This window comes from Stigmatopora argus, unplaced genomic scaffold (genome assembly GCF_051989625.1).
Source record: "Stigmatopora argus isolate UIUO_Sarg unplaced genomic scaffold, RoL_Sarg_1.0 HiC_scaffold_25, whole genome shotgun sequence".
NCBI classification, from domain to species: Eukaryota; Metazoa; Chordata; class Actinopteri; order Syngnathiformes; family Syngnathidae; genus Stigmatopora; species Stigmatopora argus.
The window spans coordinates 155,630-174,505 of NW_027520039.1; the positions used below are offsets into that span (position 1 = coordinate 155,630).

General features: G+C 41.3%; 1 protein-coding gene across 1 annotated transcript in view; it reads left to right on the top strand.

Moving 5' to 3' along the window:
- Window positions 1-17,839, top strand: part of LOC144070280 (uncharacterized) — an 84,156-nt gene extending 66,317 nt beyond the window's left edge. Inside the window, exons 9-10 of the mRNA XM_077594873.1 lie at window positions 231-444; window positions 8,054-17,839. Coding sequence (XP_077450999.1) covers window positions 231-444; window positions 8,054-9,566 — 1,727 coding nt within the window. The 3' untranslated portion in view covers window positions 9,567-17,839. The remainder of the gene's footprint in view (window positions 1-230; window positions 445-8,053) is intronic.
- The last annotated feature ends 1,037 nt before the right edge of the window (window positions 17,840-18,876 follow it).

Consider the following 18,876-nt stretch of genomic DNA (forward strand, 5'->3'; position numbering starts at 1 on the left):
ACAGAGAATAGAAAGATAAATTCACAAATAAATAAAAAGCTGCCATAAATCGAATAGTGTCCAGTCACTGCCTCCTTGTTCGCCGTCATCTGATCCAGGAGGATAATATTCTGTATATGTTTCCAGAATACAACTGATAACATCTTTGATAAATACAAATTAAATAAAGCATGTTCATTTAAAAAAAATGAGACGTTAACCTCTTACATAACTGTATTTTCATTCTCTAGGCTGTGGTGTCAATGTGGGCAACAGTAATCCAACAATGTGCATCAATGATCTAATCCAGCAGTATAACATTCTGCAAAATTGCAACCTACCACCCATTAGTTGTTCACAGTTTATTGCACGGTCAGTCAGCTGCCTTGAGGCTCTCATAGACTGCTTTCAAAATGGTGGTTCAGAGACAATCCTACCACTTTACTACAAGAGGTGGCTTCACAGGTAAGCATACACACGTAACAGATACATGTGCTAGTATCAATAATTAAATAATCAGCTTTCACACTTTTATCACACCTCACGCACACACAGACGCACACACACACACAAGTCCCTCTCGCCTCGCCAACAATTCTCTTTCAGGGGAGGCCTTCCTATGCCAGAAGAGATATTCTCTCCAGTGTGTCCTGGCTCGTCCGCAGGGCCTCCCACTGATATGTTATGCCTGGTACAGCTCACCAAGGAAGTGCCCATAAGGCACCCTAAAGAGATTCTTACGCCGTCTGACTTCTTCCATTGTAGAGGAACATAGGCTTCACTCTGATCCCCACCTGGATGACCAAGTGTCTTAGCATATTTCTGTGGGGAAACCTAATTTCAGATGGTTGTGACCAGGGTTTTGTTGTTCAACTTGTGACCATAGGTTCATAAGTGTAGAACTTAACTTGACTGATAAAATAAGAAATTGACCACAAAAGATGGATACAGCCGAGTATGCACCATTGGAGCTGCTGCACCGAGTCGCTAGTCATTCTCCCCTTCTATTCATACTGTGATCCTTCACCACTTCGCCGCTTCAACATTCGCAGCTTCAGTACATCAGGTTCATTTAAAAAAATGTCAAAATTCATGCTGAAACTCACAAGCGGCAGTCAGCGCTGAAGAAACTATATTTCACCATAGAAGAATGATAAGCCGAATAATATAAAAGACAGAGCAAGATGACGTCTTGCCATTTCCTAGTTTCTTCTGATTATATTTCGAATCGCACACATTACCAGTGCAGAAACACTACGCCAAGCCTATTCCAGCTTTGTTTATATTTCCAATCGTCCTTGAAATTGCCTCATAAGCGCCAATGATCCCAAGAAAAAGTGAGTCATGATTGGATTGGATTGGATTGGATAACTTTATTCATCCCGTATTCGGGAAATTTTGTTGTCACAGTAGCAAGAGGGTGAGGATGCAGGAATAGGATGATGACTGACTGAAAAAGTGACGTTGCTATGCTAAAGGCGTAGCACGCCGTTGCGGCATAAATGAATGTACCGTGCGTTTTACCAAGAAAGAAGAAGCAAACTTTCGGAAGACGGCCACAATATCTCTTTCCAAGTACACTGAGTGAGTGGTAACCACCAAGATGCTAAAGGCGGAGCACGCCGTTGCGGCATAAATGAATGTACCGTATGTTTTACCAAGAAAAAAGAAGCGAGCATTCGGAAGACGGCCACAATATCTCTTTCAAAGTACACTGAGTGAGTGGTAACCACATGAATAAAAAAATGAACCAGCATTGTGAAGGATTTACGCTGTAGATACGCCCGTAAAGTTGGCATGACGAGAGGACGTCAACACACTCCGGGCGAGCCGTAACAATTACAACCCTCCCAGGGTTGAGGACCTCATCAAAATGATCCCATCGGGTAGGGAGGGAGGCAGTGGACAACACGGTCTTCTTTTATTTAAGACATCTGCAGGAGATCTTTAATATGGCATGCAGATTGCAACAACGTCCCTTGTGTGCCAAAAACCTCTCACAGAAAATAGCTCCTGTTGCCCCTGTGGCGCCCCCTGAAGATTTCATTATTGATCCAATGCCTCGCAGAGCTGCCAACCTCTCCGGAATTCTCAGAGTTTACCCAGACAAGTAACGCAAACTCTGAGACTTATGACAACCTCCCTAAACAACGGAAATCCAAAAAAATTGTCACCTAATTTTTTTTAAGAAACCATTCCGGAAAAGTACCAAATTTCCTATTTAAATACTTCAAAATTCACACCATCGCTACGGCTTCCGCATCTGACTTCCGCATTTGATTCAACTGCACTGTAAACCAGATGAATTCGGTAACACGAGTGCATTGTGAATCATCCGAGTGATTTGTGTGACTTCAGCGTGGCAATCGATTCGGAATTGATTGCATAGGTAGACTCTATCGCTTTACTATTTTCACTTTCGTTTTTTTCACAAGGAAAGTAAGTACAGTAGTACCTCGTCATACGACCGCTCGTCATACAATATTCCCGTCTTACGACGGAAATTTAGATCGAATAATTCGCCCGTCATGCGATCAAAATTTTGTGATGCGACCAAGCCAGGTGGCCATGGCACTGTCTTTTTTGCATATCTTTCGTGTATAACAATATTTACGAGCACCGAATGAGTTATTCAGACCAGGAAACGCACAACGCGCATGCGCGGGAAAAAGAGGGCTTTCTAGGTAATGAAGTATACTCGTGCACACAACGCCGACAGGCAATGGCAACCTTTCTCAGAATAAAACTTTACCCACAATCAATACGTGGTTAAGCTCAGCTGCTGCATTTCCTGTTATTTTTATCTAATACGAGGAGTATTATATTACTTCTCGTTCGCTGCTCATAAGAACATCAGGGGCACTGGCTCGCAACTCCCAGCAATAGCATCCCCGGTAGCAACTCTATCATAGGCGCCGTTCAAAGCGGATGCGACCACAGATGCTACAAGCTAAAAGGGAGCCGCTAGCCAGCGCCCCCGAAGCTCCCCTGAGCAGCGGAGCGATCGCTGATAAAAGACTGCTGCTCGTTGGAAAGTGGTCGTGCGTTATCCGATTGTGAGGACATTTGTGTGCATCATTTTCGGAATATTTTGAAGGGAATAGTACAACAGCTAACAGCCCATCGATAGCGAACGTGAGGGTGGAGTGTTTGTTCCGTTTACGAGTGCGTTGTGTGGGGAAAAAAAACGAAGCCCCCCGCCTCTTTTGTGCGCCTTTCCCTCTCCCCTCGGCGAAATCCGCCCAATTTTAGTTAGATTAAACACATTTTATTTCTATTAAACCACTAGTTATGTGTTACTTTGTTAATAGATGGGGAATTAGAAGAAATAAAACATTTTTTCCAATCCAATATCCTGTTTTTGGTGTTTTTTCAAAGGGCTGGAACGAATTAATTTGTTTTCCATTCATTTCAATGGGAAACGTCCGCTCGAGTTACGAGAACCTCGTCATACGATCTCAGTCTCGGAACGGATTACGATCGTATGTCGAGGTACCACTGTATTATTAAGGCTGACTAAATCACCATTCAAATCCTATAGTTTCTGGGTTGTCCTAAAATAAGTAGTACTACACAGCACTTGTAAGTCTTCAATATGCCTGCTTTGGATGAGCGCACTTTGGATGAAACTTCTAATCTAGTGGTTCTTAACCTTGTTGGAGCTACCGAACACCACATGAGCATTTAAATCCCCCAGCAAAATGAGGGAGTCTCCAGCACCCCTTCCTAGGACTCCAAAAAGGGTGGGTACTCTGAAACACTGTTTGGTACAAACACCAGTCAGATCCCATTCACCCACCCAAAGGTGGAGTGATGCTAGCCTCTCGTCTACCGGGGTGAACCGCCAGTAGGCACTGAGCCAGAGGGCAATGAGTATACCCACACCTCCTCATCGTCTCTTACCGTGGGCAACTCGAGTGTAGGAATGTCCAATGACTTCGAGGGGTGTGGTACCAGAGCCCGAGCTTTGTGTAGAGGTCAGCCTGACTTCATCAAGCCAGAACGCCTCAACCTTACACTCAGGCTTTTTCCCAAACAGAGAGGTTACATGTCCCAAGAGTTGTTTTTTGCAGCCGGGGATTTGACCGCCAATAACCCCTCCTTTGGCTGGCGCACAACTGTCTGTGCACCCCGACCTCTTTGGCCCCTCCCACAGTTGGTGAGCCCATGGGAAGAGGAACCCACATAGCCTCTTCGGGCTGTGCCCGGCGGTACTCGGACGTTTGGTCGCTGGACGTTTGGTCGCCGGACGTTTGACAACATGACAGAGTTTACTGTTGAAACCAGCTCTCAAAATGATATTCATGAGAGAGAGAATTTAATATCTAAATATATACTGTTGAAACCAGCTCTCAAAATTATATTCACCCGGGCGACCAAACGTCCGGGCGACCAAACGTCCGGGCGACCAAACGTCCGGGCGACCAAACGTCCAGTCACGGTGCCCGGCCTGGTTCCAGAGGGGGGCCCCGGGGACGGGCGTCCGGGCGACGTAAAATGTGGTTCATTTATGGAACGCGTCATAAGAGCTCTTCTGGGTCCCTCTCCTCGGACCAGTTTACCATGGGCCACAAGGCCCCAGACAACATAGCTTCTAGGATCATTGGGACTCACCAACCTCACCACCAGGATAAAGACTCATTTGAGGGTGAATAATAACAGGTACACATACTGATAATACCTATATACGTGATCATTATATTAATTTGGTCATTCATTAATTTTCCATACCACTTATCCTTACAGGGGTGCGGGGGGCTGGAGCCATCCCAGCCAACTGTGGGTAGGTCGCGGGGGAAACCCTATATCCGTTGCCACTCAATCATAGGATAAACAACCTAATATAATATGGATTTGATTTAAATTTAAACAACCTTAGGTGCTGACTTCTTTTTTTGTTTTTTCAGTGGAAGTGTGGTGCATCTTTGGAGTGAGGATGGACCTGAAGCTGAGATTCTGGGTCTAGATAGCAATGGTTTTTTACAGGTTAAAAGTATAAAGGAAGGTGTTGTTTCAGTGGAACCTGACGGAAACTCTTTTGACATGATGAAGAATCTAGTCGTCATGAAACAACATTAGTACAAAAATGATCTCATCCATGCTCGAGATTGTTTTATTTTCCTATTATGTATTGCTATAATTTTGGGCTCTGTTCCTCGAAAGGAGCGCCCTGGGCGGCATTTGGAAGCGCGCCAGTCGCTTTGAAATAAAATCTGAAAAGCTTCAGCATTTTTTCTAAGTGTCCTTCTAGAAAGGCATTTTTAAGCATTTATTTGCCATGCCCGGGCCCGGTTTTCTTCTGTGCCGGAGCCGCTTATCCTCCGTGCCGGGGCAGTTTATCCTCCGTGCCCTGCCCGGTCATCGGCGCGTTTTCCTGAGGATAGCCGCAGTTTTAATACATTTTTGGAACACTTTGACAGAACGCTGCCGGTGTGTGTGTGTAGTCCGCCATTTTGCCTTGTCTTCTCGCCTGAAATCTCAGGCATGAAGAGAGTTGGGTCAAGAAAGGAAAATTCAAAATGGCGGACGTCGTAACCTCCGAAAACCTTGCAATTTGGTCATAAAAGACCACGTATAACTCGCACACAAACTTCAGTTTTTTGGTACAAAATTTGGCGCGTTATACTCGAATAAATACGGCATTATTGTGCTAAATCAATGCCAAAAATAATGAAGGCAACAAATAAAAATGTGGCAAAAACATTTCACTTTCAAATCTTATTTTTTCAGTTTCAAAATCTTTTTTTGCAGTTTCAAAGTATTTTGTTTTCGCATTCAATTTGTTTTCTCCGCTTTCTAATCTTATTTTCCCGATTTCAAACTTTGTCTCCCTGTTTTGATGCAGGAGAGGTGTGTAAGGCTTGTGAAAGCGCCTACCATAGCGTCCCCAAATCAAAAAATCAAAATCAATCAGAAGCCTTTGTTGTCATTATACAACAGCTGCGTATAACGAAATTAGTGAACCAAGAGTAGTAATTAAATCCTGGCGACTGTAGAAAATGTTTGCCTCGCAGATGTTCGTAAATAACAATAAGACTGAGGAAATTAAGCACCAAACTGGAGAACAAAGAGCCGCTGCACCTGTGCGCGCCGCCATCTTGGATCAGTTTACCTTCAGGAAGTGTGTGCTTTGGGTGATTATTTCTTCACATTCACCACTTTCCGCTTGATATGTAGAGATTTTTTTGTGGAAGTCATTCTAAACAATGTTGGGTCAGTTGAATAAATAAAAATTGGAAATTATGCCAGCCTGTTGATCTTTACCTCAAGGATGAAGTGACTGAAATTTAACAACGCAAACACAGCACAGTTGTGTCAATTTGAAAACTTTCACGGTGTCATCTTCTGAGCTGAGCGATTTTCCCATTGTAAGCGTACAGAAAACTAGTTGAGACCATAGAAAAAGTGGCTAGAAGGTGAATTTTACTCCATTACAATGGATCACCATGTTCAATGTGTTTTATCCAAACACTATTAGAGTGGGTTAAAAGCTATACTACTCAGAATATTTGTCCCAACGTTGTCACCAGCCAGAACTCTATCTCTATGAGAATACCCCAAAATGAAAATCTGTTCCTGCAGTTTTTACTTGTTTGAAGTGCTAAGCTAATTCTTGTAACACACAATTTTAATCAAATTTCATACAGATTTTTGAAACATTTGAAACAAGAATTGGTGCATTAGTGCACACCACGAAATCAGAGTTAAAAAAAGCTAATTTTACCAAGGAAACGCTTCAACGAGTGATTTGCACCCAGCACAATGAAATATCGAGTGAGTTTATCTCAAAGCATGTAATATATTTAAAAATATCACAATCTACTATTTAATGAAAGATATCAAAAACATAATGCACACCATGACCTTGAACGGCTTAAAATCTACTGAATTTCTCCCACACCCTCCTAATTGGAAATACTAATACAAAATAATGAATAAAACTAATAAAATATAATAATAATAATAATAAATACATAAATGGTCATTTACAGTTACGGTATGAAAAATTTACTCAAGTATAACTCAAGCTGAATTTGAAAAAATAGATGGTGTACAAATATGAAAAAATAAAGTAAAATGAAAAACTACAAAGGTGGCACTACAAAAATAAATTAAAGACTGCTGTTATGTATGAGAACCTCATTCACTATGACTTGCTTAACTAGCTGCTATTCTTATTACCTGCAACTTCACAACCCTACTTTCTTTCAAAGAACACTAAAATTGATTGTGATTTACATTTTAGCGGCATGTTTTGCTTTCTAAACAGTGTATGTATGATATTTTGGCGTGAGCGAAAATCAACAAACATAAAAACTCAAAAGATTGCAGCGTTGCCAAACATCAAAAATTATATTTTGTAGTGGATAAAAATAATTTTCACATTTGGTGACCCTTTGCATTTACCAGCGACGCATACAAAGATAAACGTCAATATTATCTAATTTTCTAATGCTTTTCAAATAGTTTTTCAATAAAAATTCTCACAAAGAAGTCAAAGAAACAAACAGCAAAATCAACCTATTATGTTTTTGTTTTGTGGACATAGCCAACACATCCACACTGCTTGAAACAGCTGATGAGAATGAACACGTGTCATCGAAAATTGAGTGAGCATGCCACGTAATTCGCAAAATAATTGAATGTTTTGACAATGTGCAAATTGCAAAACTCATTTAGAACATGACATTGCATTTCAAAATTAATCGTCATTGTAAGTAAAGAATGGCGAGCCAAAACAGAAAACTTTTAACATTTTTTCTATTTCTTCATGTAATTGGCTGAAAATAAAACATTGCTCCATTTATTTAAATTTTATTTATTGTTCTAGCTTTGATACAAAATGCATATTTAGTACAGTCCTAACTCTACTTACAAAATTAATTGGCTGCAGAACTTTTTTTGTAACTTGGAATTTTCATAAGCAGAGCAGTACTTTATATGTAATTCATTCCACGGTCCTAAAAAAAAACTACCAATTACTGTCATCCTTCACCACTTAGCGACTTCACTCTACTTGGCATTTTATAGATTATAGTATTCTCTATCTTCTATCTTTATCTATTATCTACAGGAGGAAGCTAGAGAACCAACTCGAGAGAGGAAACACCAAAGAGGTCTGGAAGAGCTTGAGGACCATTTCGGGCCATGGAGGCAACAGTGAGAGAGATCCTGAGTCTGGAGGCAGGGAGTTGGCCAATGAACTGAATCAGTTCTTTAACAGATTCAGTCCTGCCCCCACTCCCCTGACCCCCCAGACCAGAAGCAACGCTCCCCCCTCGTTCTCCTCCTCTTCCTCCCCCTCTTCCACCGGTCTCTGCATTACTGTCGATCAGGTGATAAAACAGCTCAAGAAGATCGAGGCAAGGAAGGCTACCGGTCCAGACGGCCTCAGCTCCAGACTACTGAGAGAGTGTGCGGATCAGCTTGGTATAGTGATTCTGCATATTTTCAACCTCAGCCTCAGTCTGCAGAAGGTCCCCACCTTGTGGAAAACTTCCTGCGTGGTCCCAGTTCCTAAGACTGCGTACCCCAGGGAGCCAAACCACTTCAGGCCGGTAGCATTAACCTCTCACCTGATCAAGACATTGGAGAGAATCATCCTCAATCACCTCAGCCCCCTGATGAATGCAGAGCTGGACCCTCTGCAGTTCGCCTATCGTCCAGGCATTAGTGTGGAAGATGCTACCACCTACCTGATACACAGGTCTCTTTCACACCTGGAGAACGCGGGAAGCACGCTGAGAATGATGTTTTTTGACCTCTCCAGTGCGTTCAACACCATTCAGCCGGTTCTACTGAGAGGGAAACTGGAAGAGGCTGGAGTAAGGAACCACCTAGCCGCATGGATCATCGACTTCCTCACTGACAGACCACAATATGTGAGACTCCAGGACTGTACGTCTGATGTGGTAGCTTGCAGCACGGGGGCCCCACAAGGCACAGTGCTCTCTCCACTCCTCTTCTCCCTCTACACATCGGACTTTAAACATAATACAGACACCTGCCACCTCCAGAAGTTCTCTGACGACACCGCTATTGTTGGACGAGTGACGGACGGGAACGACCTGGAGTACAGGGGAGTCATCACAGCCTTTGTTGACTGGTGTGGGCAAAACCACCTCTACATCAACACCAGTAAGACAAAGGAAATGGTCATCGATTTTCGGAGGAATCCTCAACAGATCACTCAGGTGCACATCCAGGGTACAGACATTGAAATCGTGGAGAATTTTAAGTACCTGGGTGTTCACCTCAACAACAAACTAGACTGGTCCACAAACACAGATGCCCTGTACAAGAGGGGCCAGAGCCGCCTCTACCCACTGAGGAGTCTACGGTCCTTTGGAGTGTGCAGGACATTGCTGAGGACTTTCTACGACACTGTGGTGGCATCTACAGTGTTTTATGCAGTGCTTTGTTGGGGATGCGGGAGCACGGAGAGGGACAGGAACAGGCTGATTAAGCTGGTCAGGAGGGCCAGCTCTGTTCTGGGCTGTCCTTTGGACTCTGGAGGAAGTGGGCGAGCGGTGGATGCTGACCAGGATGATGTCCATCATGGACAGCTCCTCCCACCCCCTGCATGAGTCTGTGGAGTCCCTCCGAAGCTCCTTTAGCAATAGACTGCGGCACCCTCATTGCAGGAAGGAGCGCTTCCGCAGGTCCTTCCTCCCATCAGCTGTCAGGCTCTTTAACAAAAAAATGGCTGTGTTAAGACCTACCGTATGCATGCATGTACATTTATGTGTATGTATGTATATATGTGCTAAGCAACACGCTTATTTAATTATATATTTATTCATGTATTTATTTCTTGACCTACTTATTACCTATCTATTTATGTCTAAAATGCCTTTACTATTCCTGCATCCTCACCCTCTTGCCACTGGAACAACGAAATTTCCCGAATACGGGATGAATAAAGTTATCCAATCCAATCCAATCCAAATATGGTAATCTGTTTCTTAGTTAGAGGTTTTGGAGCTGGGAGAATTGTCAATTTCCAACTTTTTAAGATTGTCCTTGCCAATCATTTCATTTGTACTCTAACAGCTGCATTAAACCTTGTGATTGCAATGCCAAGTCTATAAGTTTTAAGCCTAACTTTTCTTAATTTGTTTGCCTTTAAAACAATAAACAGCAACCCCATCTAGTTGACATCAATTGTTCAACGCTTATGCAATCTGTAAATATTCTAATAGTCATTAATATGACGCATGACAAAGCATATCCCACATGGCCAGGACAGAACAGGGAATGTATTTTGTGCACTGAAAACACTCCATGCCTCCTCAGTCCTAGAGAAATTAAGTGTATTTCAAATCAATTAATTTATCCAAACCAGCCAGCCACTATTTACCTAATTGTCTGAATGAATCCCGTTTCAGACTTGTTGTTTTTCATGTTTGATGCCATTTGTACTGTATTGAAGAAGAGACCCAGGACACAGTCATCCGTTAACGTCTTTTACTTTGAACCAAGAGTGCAACAATGCAGACACCCAAGTACGCATGCGCCACCGTGCAACAGGTGGACTGAACGAACTTATCCCTAATAGGTTGGAATACACCACACCATTAAAACCCAAATTCTTCTTAATATTCAAGATCTAATTCGCAATTCACCCCCATATTGCTAACCTCCCCAAGGAGGGCTGGAGAGCTAAATTACTGGCTGAGTTCCTCCCGCAACCGAGTCATCACACCTCCACCAAGGAGACAATGTTTACATAAGATAGGAGCCATATTCCATAAATGATCCATTTTAGTGTTTGATAAAATGACTCAGAAATTGTTGCCAGTATGCGATAATATTGTCAATTTTCTCTTCTTTTTCTCTCTAACCAACTAATCACTAATGATAAGGCATTTTGGAATGAACCATCTATTAAAAAACAAGTCTAATAAATATGTTTACTACCCGAAAGCTAGTTTAGCATTCAATATGAAATTGGTGAAAAACCCAATGTAAGTTTTGCTCTTTCTGAGAACCCTTTGAAATCAACAAATTGGTCAAAATGACTGTCTTGCTGTCCAATTTTGAAGCCAAACTAATCAATCTTTCACCAAACAGATGTTCTATCACTTTGAAAGAGAATATCTGAAAAGTACCATATTTTCACACCTCTAAAACTTACCGTGTGATAGGGCGCAGTCTCATTTGCAGGTATATTTTCTGTTTTTTGTCAATGCATTGGACGCTTCGTCCGATAAGGCGCTAGCATGACACTAGGCTAGCGTGTGTTTATGCTAGGTGCTAGCGTATGTTAGGCTAGGCACTAGCGTGTTTTTTTAAGACAGCATGAGGAAAACTAAGTTTGATGCTTTTTTTGAGGTAAAAGGTACACTGATATAAAGAGTTTGGCATTTAACATGCTAGGCTCCACTGTCAGTCAGAGTTGTGTATACCGGGAACTTGATTCCAGCTTTGGCGAAAGCTCGAACAGTGCTGGCCGACATTTCAGCCCAGTCATCCACAATGCATTGTCCATCCATCACGACATGCATCACTCCCAATTCTCCTCACTGTTATATCGGCATCGACAATTCATTCGAAAACGTCACGTAACTCGTGCGACGCTGCCTGCCCAAACTACAATGTTGGCCATCCGTTAGCAACGTGTTAGCAATCCGTTAGCAAAGCTGTTAATTGTGTTCGATCCATGGCTTCAGTCCATTTTCCAAGCGTTCACGCCTGCCTTGTATTGGCATTCATGTCATGCATTTCCTCTGTATGGCTCTAATGTGCTGTTTCTTTGAGTATTGACAGTGTTTTTGAGGGTTATAGATGCTGCAAGCTCACGGAAGTCAGATGCCTTGCCACTCCTCTGGGATGTTTTGAATGGATTTACCGTAATGCTTGGAATGTGCAGGAAGGCTATTTTCAGGGTGAACGTCCGCTAGGTCGATCGCAATAAGTAGCTTGCCGGCAAGAAATAAAACCAATCACTCAAGCGGTCCGGGCCATACAAAAATGTAATATAGTGCACAGACAAGACGCACTGACCGATTGGGCGCATCAACCATTTTAGAGAAAATTGCCCTATAGGTGTGAAAATATAGTAACCGTAGAACCATGTTTTGCTCATATTCTGAAATGTTCATTAGATGCGCTTTTAGCTGCTAACTGTGAGCTTTAGACTGCTGCAAAAAGCAGGATTTCTCTGGCGTGCATACACATCAATCTCTGTCACACCGACACATATTCACTAATGGGTCTTCTGAGTTGCGTGGATGTGCTCGACTTCTCTGACAATTAACCAAATCCCTGATCTGTTGACCGTGCATGTTAGCAAAGTCTCTTGAATCAAAAAATCTTGAAAACCCATTCACACTGTTCGGCCCAGTTTACGTACAAACAGTTCACTAAACACTCGCCGTATTATGGTTCCACAAATCTCATGCCCTCAACAATGTAACGGTATTTGTAATGCCGTGTTCAGAGTTACATACTGTGAGAAATTCTAATAATTAACTGAATCAATCACTCAAATTCAATTGGTTTTTCAGATGGTGAAGTATTCTTGAGGATCCTTGAACCGCTCCATGCCAGTGACAGTTGTACGGATATCTACTTCGTATGCCAAGTTCAATGTCATGTTGTAAAGTCTGCAAGTAAGGCAAAGAAGGGGGCGGAGGGTTTATATTGGGGAAGGAAAAAGTACAACAACTGCTTCCAAATGACCACCGACTAAGTACGAAAGAGCCGCCTTTTCTTCATACATTCCGTGTTGTCTTTTTACGTTGACTGAGACCCGTTGGGTGTATTATTAGTGGCAGGTGTAGCGACAAAGCTTCTCCACTTTCAAAGCAGCTGTGGCGGCAGTTTCTCATGGTGCAATTACTTAAATCCTCTCTGGGTCTCCGTAGTGAGGTTGATACGAAAAATAGTGGCCGGGTACAAAGCCATGGTTGCACAATCGTCCCCAGGGCCATGAAGCCCACCAACATTCCTTATTGGAAGTGGAAAAATCATTTTTTTTTTAAAACTGGGGCCCAATTAAAAAATCGAGTACGGTAACATCCTAGAGCCATACATTTGCAATTGTTTGTTCAAAACCGCATTCAAATCAGAGGTACGGTGTTGTCTCCATTTTGTCCGATCTTAACAGACAAACACACTAAGCACACATACGTCCTCAGAAATAATCAATTTTTTGGAAAAACGGGCTCAAATTCAAAAATCGGTAACATCCTAGAGCCGCACATTTGGAATTGTTTGTTCAAAACTGCGTTCAAATTGGATTTACGGTGTTGTCTCCATTTTGTCCGATGTTAAGGGACAAACACACTAATGCACACACAAGTATAGATTGTATAGATTTGTATAACGTTCAACCTCATAGTTTTTCATAAAGATATACACCTCTGTTAATGCTATCAGTTTAGCTGTTTGTGCATAGAAATTAGGTGGTAATAGTAATACAAATTTTAGAAACGGACAATATAGTGTATCCTATTCGAGCTTTGCCCATTCCAATAATTCTCAGGTAACCTGTTTACATAAAGAATTGAGCATTAGTTGAGGTTGATATTTCACATTTTGGAAGTGCCAATGTTGACCATACTAGCACTTGTTTTATGCCATTAAAGGCTTCGAAAAATCCTGGGTCTCTCGTGCAAATTAACACTAATTTCCAAATCTCCTCAAATTTGTTTTAGAAATGGGAGCCACATTTCCTAAGTAATCTAACCCATGCACCACCATAGTTTGTCAAACTCAAAAGCGACAAACAATGTGTTTCTTAGTTAGAGGTTTTGGAGCTTGTAGACTTGTCAATTTCCCCCTTTTTAAAATAGTCCTTGCACATCGTCACATTTGTACTCTAATGTTTAGCTGCATTAAATCCTGTAATTGCAATGCCAAGTCTGTAGGTTTTAACCCTAAATTCTCTCAATGTGTATGCTTTTAAAGCAATAGACAGCAATTTCATTTAGTTGACATCAATTGTTCAATGCTTATGCAATCCGTAAATATTCTAATAGTCATAAATATGACGCGTGACAAAGCATATTCCACCCGCCTAGGACAGAACAGCAAATGTCTTCCGTCACTGAAAACACTTCATGTCTCCTAGTGGCGTAGCCCATAGCTCGCCGTTACCACAATTAAAATGAACAATAAGCAAATTAGAGAAAAATAATCTTTCACTAGGCATGTCCCTGTGACTGGACGTTTCGTCGAAAGACGTTTGGTCGACGGACAGTTCGTCGAACGGACGTTTGGTCGACGGATTCGCCGCCGGACATTTCGTCGAACGGACGTTTCGTCGTCGACGGGTTCACTCGCTCTCAAAATTATAATCATAAGAGAGAGAGACAGAGACAGACAGAGTTCACTGTTGAAAGCGATCAACCAGGTAATCTCGCTCTCAAAATTATAATCATGAGAGAGAGAGAAAGTGAGTGTGTAATTGCATTGACAATGCAAGAGCATTAATATCTAAATATCTAATATCAAAATTATCAACAAGCTACGTATTATTGGCGTTGGTGTACATGTTACTCGTCACCGGATTCGCTCGCTCGCCCCGCCCCCGGATTCGCTCGTATTGGAGTGTGTGTACAAGTTTTCCAAACTACGGCCTGCGGGCCATATACGGCCCGTTAGTCTTTTTAATCCGGCCCGCCGACGTCCAAATTATAGTAAAAATAAATGACCTCATTCATTTCCCTTTGCCCTGCAATACCGCTCACCACTCTCAATTTAAAGACTGCTTTCTTTCGTTGAATAATAATATGTTCTTAATGTTGAAAGTAAATTAGAAAATAATTTTTCACCTTCGTTGAATAATAAGTAATATGTTCTTAATGTTGACAGTAAATTTGAAAATAAATGTTCACCTTCAATTGTGTCTGTTTTCTTATATTTCAATCCCCAGGTTTGATAAATTACATTGCTTGTCCAAATGCTGTCAAATTTTTGTATCCATTCTGGCCCGCAAGTCAAAAAGTTTGCCCACCCCTGGTATAGACCAACTTGCCTCTTTTATACTATTATTGTCCCAAATTAAACACATTATAAATACGCTGCCATTGACGGCGGTAGACGTCCGATTCATGTTGACTGAGGTGCAGATGCTATTTCTGTTATTAGAGCTCCATCAAGTGGATATATAACGCAGCAGTCAACATGAATCGGACGTCTACCGCCCTTAATAGCAGCCGGACGTCAATGGCAAGCGAATGCGGCCGATACGTTCATATATTTAAAAATAGATAAACAGATAAAACGCTAAATAAAATTTATTTTGACGTCTTTGAACGAAATTCCCCCCCAAAATGTACGTATCTTGCATAAAACGTGGAAAAAACTCACGTTCCCGTCTTGGCTCGCTCGGGGCACAGCCATCTTACCGAGGGTGTTGCCGTCTAAACCACCCAGAGCTGAACCACGGTGCTGGATAATCTTTATCAGTACACTGTAAAGTGCCCTCTCGCGTTACCTCCTTGTTTCTGCCTTCTCTGATCTTTGACCTCTTGTTTTTGCCCTCGGACCACGAGTATGATCACGACCACGATTATGACCACGACCACGTTTCCCACCTCACGGATTCCGTACCCCTGCCTTGGACCTTTCCCACGGACGTCATGGCTCTCGACCCTTGCATCAGCCTCCCCGGCCTGCATACAATACTCCCTCGTGCCTTCGCTCTGTCAGGGTGAATTTCAATAAAGAGACATCATCACAAGTAAAGCTGTCTTTATGCCTCCTTCAGGGTCCTTCGCCTAAAACCCACAACCGGGTTCTCATCAAGATAGACTTATTTCTTTTTTTAAATTGAATAATTTGATATTTTGCATTTCAAAGACAGGCATATTAACATCCTTTTGATATTGATTCTAACAATGTGCTTTTGATTCATACAGTATCTCAGAAATACCACTTGTGATGATTTTTCTTAAGATTTTCCCTTCAACGTAACACACTTGTACTCTCTATTAAAAGCAAGAATATGGAGGTTAAAATTGGGAATCAGGGGGTGGCTTATAAGGGAGAAATTGTAAAATTCAAAAATTTCTAGGCAATTGTCAGGGTGCAGCTTATACGCACAGGCGGCTTATATGCGAGTAAATACGGTAAATAAATCCTTTAGGACAAAAACGAGCACGCGGCGTTGTTATTACGTGGTCAAAAAGAAACAAACGCCAATAATTCCTTTGATAAGAAGTGAGCAACTGGTCTCCTATTTTAGGGGGCCTTTTATGTTCTTCTATCTCCATTGATTTATGGATCTGTGGTTTGCCTGAAGAATTGCCTTCTTGCCTGTTTATTTTTTTACAATGTTGTTGCTAGTAATTTTGTAAATGGAAAACTGATGTTATTTCTGTTTGTTTCTTTTGGTACTTTAGTTTCTTTTTTTACTTCTTGAATGTGAATGGGATTTTTGGGACTTTTCCGGAGTTATGTGCATTGTACAATTAAAAAACGATAAAAATGCATGCTAATCAATAAATGTCATTCAATAATTTACATCAAGGTGCATATTAAATCCAGTTGTCTAAAATTAAAAACACCCCAATATAGCCGTTTGGATGCAAAAATTTAACAATTGCAGTTTGTCCATCATCTAGAACAGGGGTAGGGAACCTATGGCTCGGAGCCTAATGTGACTCTTTTTGATGGGTGCATATGGCTCTCCGCTAATCTATGAAGTAAAATACGGGAACCGCTGGTGAGAGACCTGTGTCCCGAACGTACCAATAGGAGCAGCACTGTGGCGCTGGCACTATCTCTAGCACCTTTTTAATCATATTTTTTATTCATTAGGCTCTTCTGTATTCATACTCGTTGATTAGCAACAGCGTAAAAATGTTCTCAAAAAAATCAGACTTTTTTTACTTTAAAAGTTGTGAAATGACTAAAAAATGCACACATTCATGTATTTTTACTTTTAAATTCTCAGTATGGCTCTCAAGGAATAATATTTCAAAATATGAATTAATCTCCATCAAAAAGGTCCCCTACCGCTGATCTAGAATGAGAACTTTTCACATCACTATTTTTACTAATGGTTAGCCATAAATGAAAATGTAATTAAATTTCTACTTATCATCGACTTCAACATAAAAATAAAACCAATTTACAGTTGACTTCAAACACCAATTGCCAGGTCAATTTATTTACATGCATATCAAATCAGTTTGGATAAATTTAAAGGTTAACAAAAAACAAGGGCGGCAGTTAAGTGGCCTCAGTGGGAGACCTGGATTCAAATCCAGGTCGGTCCACCTGTGTGGAGTATGCATGTTGGGATAGGCTCCAACACCCCCTGCGACCCTAGTGAGGATAAAGAGGTTCAGAAAATGAGATGAGATGACACAATTAAGAAAATGAACCCAAAATCAGTTCTGGTAAAATTCACAAGAAGAAGAAAATCTATGTCAAATTGAGGTACAAAATGTTATGAATTATTTGTTATAAAAATTAACGTAAAGGTTTGAGCTATATGCGAATTCGCTTACTGAAGCATAGTGCCTGTCACTATCTGATCATGGTTGCGTAGCGTTCTTCACAACAATGGGTGAAAAACAGTATGTAGCTCTGGGTGTTTGTTGTATGAACAATTGAGCTGTGTTCTAGCAGTTGTAAAACGTTTCCTGACCTGTCAAAATATCCTGTTTTCATGTTTCAAAGGGAAGTGCCATCTCTTGAGAATCTCTGTTTCAACAGATGCCTAAGTTAAAACCCAACAGTATTTGATTTCAAACCAGCCATGTTCCTTGTATCTGAAACCCACCCACTTGTATTCAAATTAACGCCCACTTTGGGCAATGAAGGTTTTAAGGAATGGAGTCAGAACGAGAATCTCACCTTTTCTCCGGCCAATAAAGAGAACTGGTCATGGGAGCTTCAATAATGTCTTGCCTATATTTTTGTTGACACTTGTCTCATCAGGTCTTTCAGAACAAAGAACATCTAACAAAAGCTAATTAAAATTCTGAAAAAAATTAAAACAACATTTAACTTAATACTCAGAAACCTGTCATTATAAGCTATTAACTTGAAAAGTCTGGCAAAAATATAAAAACGAAAAAAAAATCTCTTATATTGTAGTAGTTAAATTGTTTCTTAGAAACGTATACTGAACCCATTTATAAAACATTTGCAATACCCATATAGTGGCCTCTAATTGTAACAGTCCGCTAATCAAACGTGATCAGAAAACATTTCAAATAGCCTTTTAATCCAAATGTCTAACATTACAACATTCCACCATAGTTATGTCCAATTAGCATAATAAAAAATGCTTACATTCCAAAAAGTTTTATCCGTTCCCTCATTGATTCATTAATTAATTCATTCATTCATTTTCTGAACTGCTCGTTAGGGTCTCGGGGGGTGCTGGAAGCTATCCCAGCTGACTCCAGGCCTGAGGCGGGGGACACCCTGAATCAGTGGCCTGCCAATCGCAGGGCACAAGAAGACGGACAACCATCCACACTCAGACCCACACCTAGGGGCAATTGAGAGTGTCCAATAAGCCTACCATGCATGTTTTTGGAATGCGGGAGGAAACCAGAGTACCCGGAGAAAACCCACAGAGTTCCGGGGAGAACATGCAAACTCCACACAGGTGGACCGACGTGGATTTGATCCCAGGACCCCAGAGGTGTGAGGTCGACACTCTAACCACTCATCCGCCGGGCCTCCCTCGTTGATCTATAATCCTTATTAAGCGTGATTTATGGGTGTGTGTGTATGTTAAGATTCTTTATATTATCCAATCTATTATAATTTGTTATAATTTATTAGCATTTATTTTCTTCAAAATCATGACAGCAGACTATTACCTTTGTTTTATTTTTGGAGTTTTTTTTACAAAGGCGGTTTGGAAAGGCTCCTCTGCGCTCACTCAAAATGAACAGATAACATGGAGAGTTGTTTTTGTGAGAC